Source organism: Salvelinus alpinus, chromosome 20 (genome assembly GCF_045679555.1).
Source record: "Salvelinus alpinus chromosome 20, SLU_Salpinus.1, whole genome shotgun sequence".
Taxonomy (NCBI): Eukaryota; Metazoa; Chordata; class Actinopteri; order Salmoniformes; family Salmonidae; genus Salvelinus; species Salvelinus alpinus.
The window spans coordinates 33,524,987-33,526,408 of record NC_092105.1 but is presented as its reverse complement, the minus strand read 5'-3'; the positions used below and the strand labels follow the sequence as shown (position 1 = coordinate 33,526,408).

General features: G+C 41.4%; 1 protein-coding gene across 1 annotated transcript; it reads right to left on the bottom strand.

Annotated features, from left to right (window-relative positions):
* LOC139546695 (gamma-crystallin M3-like) lies at window positions 1–910 on the bottom strand. The gene is made up of 3 exons (XM_071355387.1): window positions 857–910; window positions 477–719; window positions 1–353 (listed from the first exon to the last, which is right to left on the bottom strand). Exons 1-3 carry the CDS (start codon window positions 866–868, stop codon window positions 54–56), a joined length of 555 nt encoding a protein of 184 aa, XP_071211488.1. The 5' UTR covers window positions 869–910; the 3' UTR covers window positions 1–53.
* Between the last annotated feature and the right edge of the window lie 512 nt (window positions 911–1,422).

Genomic DNA, 1,422 nt, shown 5'->3' with positions numbered 1-1,422 from the left:
TTTAGCAGTGGAAATAGGTTTAATCAACAATTTTCATACAACATTTGAGGAAATTACATAGTCATGTTATCCATGATACGCCTCATGCTCATGAACCTCATGCCACCGCTCATGCCTCCCATTCCCATGCCCATATCCCTTAAGTTCCTGTACTCTCCAGGCCTCATGTACATCTGCCTGCCTCTGAAGTGGGGCTGCTCATACATCAGCCAGTGGCCGTCCATCACGTTGCAGGACTGGCAGTCAGACATACGGTAACGCTCCTGGATGGAGTCACAGTCGTCCATCATCTCGTGCATCTGACCTCCGAAGTTCTCCCTCTCGTAGATCCTCATCCTGAAGTTTCCACGGTGCTGTACGGAGGAAATAACAGGTTTCATTGATCAGATAAATCATATGTAAACTTGTGTAATATGAGAGTTATATTTTCAGGAGCAAGATTATTCTTTTTTAAAGATGAAATATTTTCAACCTACCATGGGGATCATGCGGCTGGACCTGATGCAGTCGTTCATTCCCATCATACGCTGGTAGTCTGAGTACTCTCCCCTCCTCATGAAGTACTGGTTTCCCATGAAGTTGGGGCGATCGTACACCATGAAGCAGCCACTCTCAACCCTGCAGGAGTGGCACCTGCTAAGGTGGGAGGACATGTCAGGGCAGTCCTGGCTGGTCTCATAGGAACGACCCTGGAAGTTCTTGTCCTCATAGAAGATGATCTGAAAATGCAAAAATAAATCATTTGTAAAAATTATTACCAAAGAAAGAAATTGAAAGATATTGCGATTATAATTGACTTAACCAGCCATTATTCAAGCATTAAACTTAAAACTGTAGGCTAAAACGCAGTGCCTACCTTGCCCATCATGGTTGCGGTTGTTTCTTTGAACTGTGCTGTTGCTAAACTGATGTCCTGCCTCTGTTAACCCTTACTTTTATACCTGACCAAACCCAAAGAATCTGTGGGCCCCATTGTGTAAACCCCTGACCCAGCAACACTGTATAGAGGGCTATAGAGTGCTGAAGTGCTTTCGCTACATTTCCATGTGACTGGATCCCACGAAGACTTTAGAATAGGGGTTTTTCATTGAGAAGTAAATACAACTGGACTGTTGTACATATTTCAGAACACACTAGGTATTTAGTGAAACATGTTCAATAAAAGTGTTCTTTGGCTTGAGATTGTTTTTATGCTATAGCTGTGACATAATCCATAAATCCTTCCAAACAGCTTGAATTTTGGTTTCATGGGTCGGTTGGTGACTGTGAATAGCTTTAAGTCATTTGGTACGTTCAATAAATGCAAAGAAATTATATTATCTTAATAGTTAAGAAAATATTTTACAATCACATAGTTTAATTTATATATACACTACCGGTCAAACGTTTTAGAACACCTACTCATTCAAGGGTTTTTCTTTA

What these genes read in the sequence shown, in the direction of transcription:
- LOC139546695 (XM_071355387.1), bottom strand. An exon ending in CCAGCCGCATGATCCCCATG is followed by an intron (nt 354 to 476) that starts GTAGGTTGAAAA and finishes TCCTCCGTACAG; the next exon opens with CACCGTGGAAACTTCAGGAT.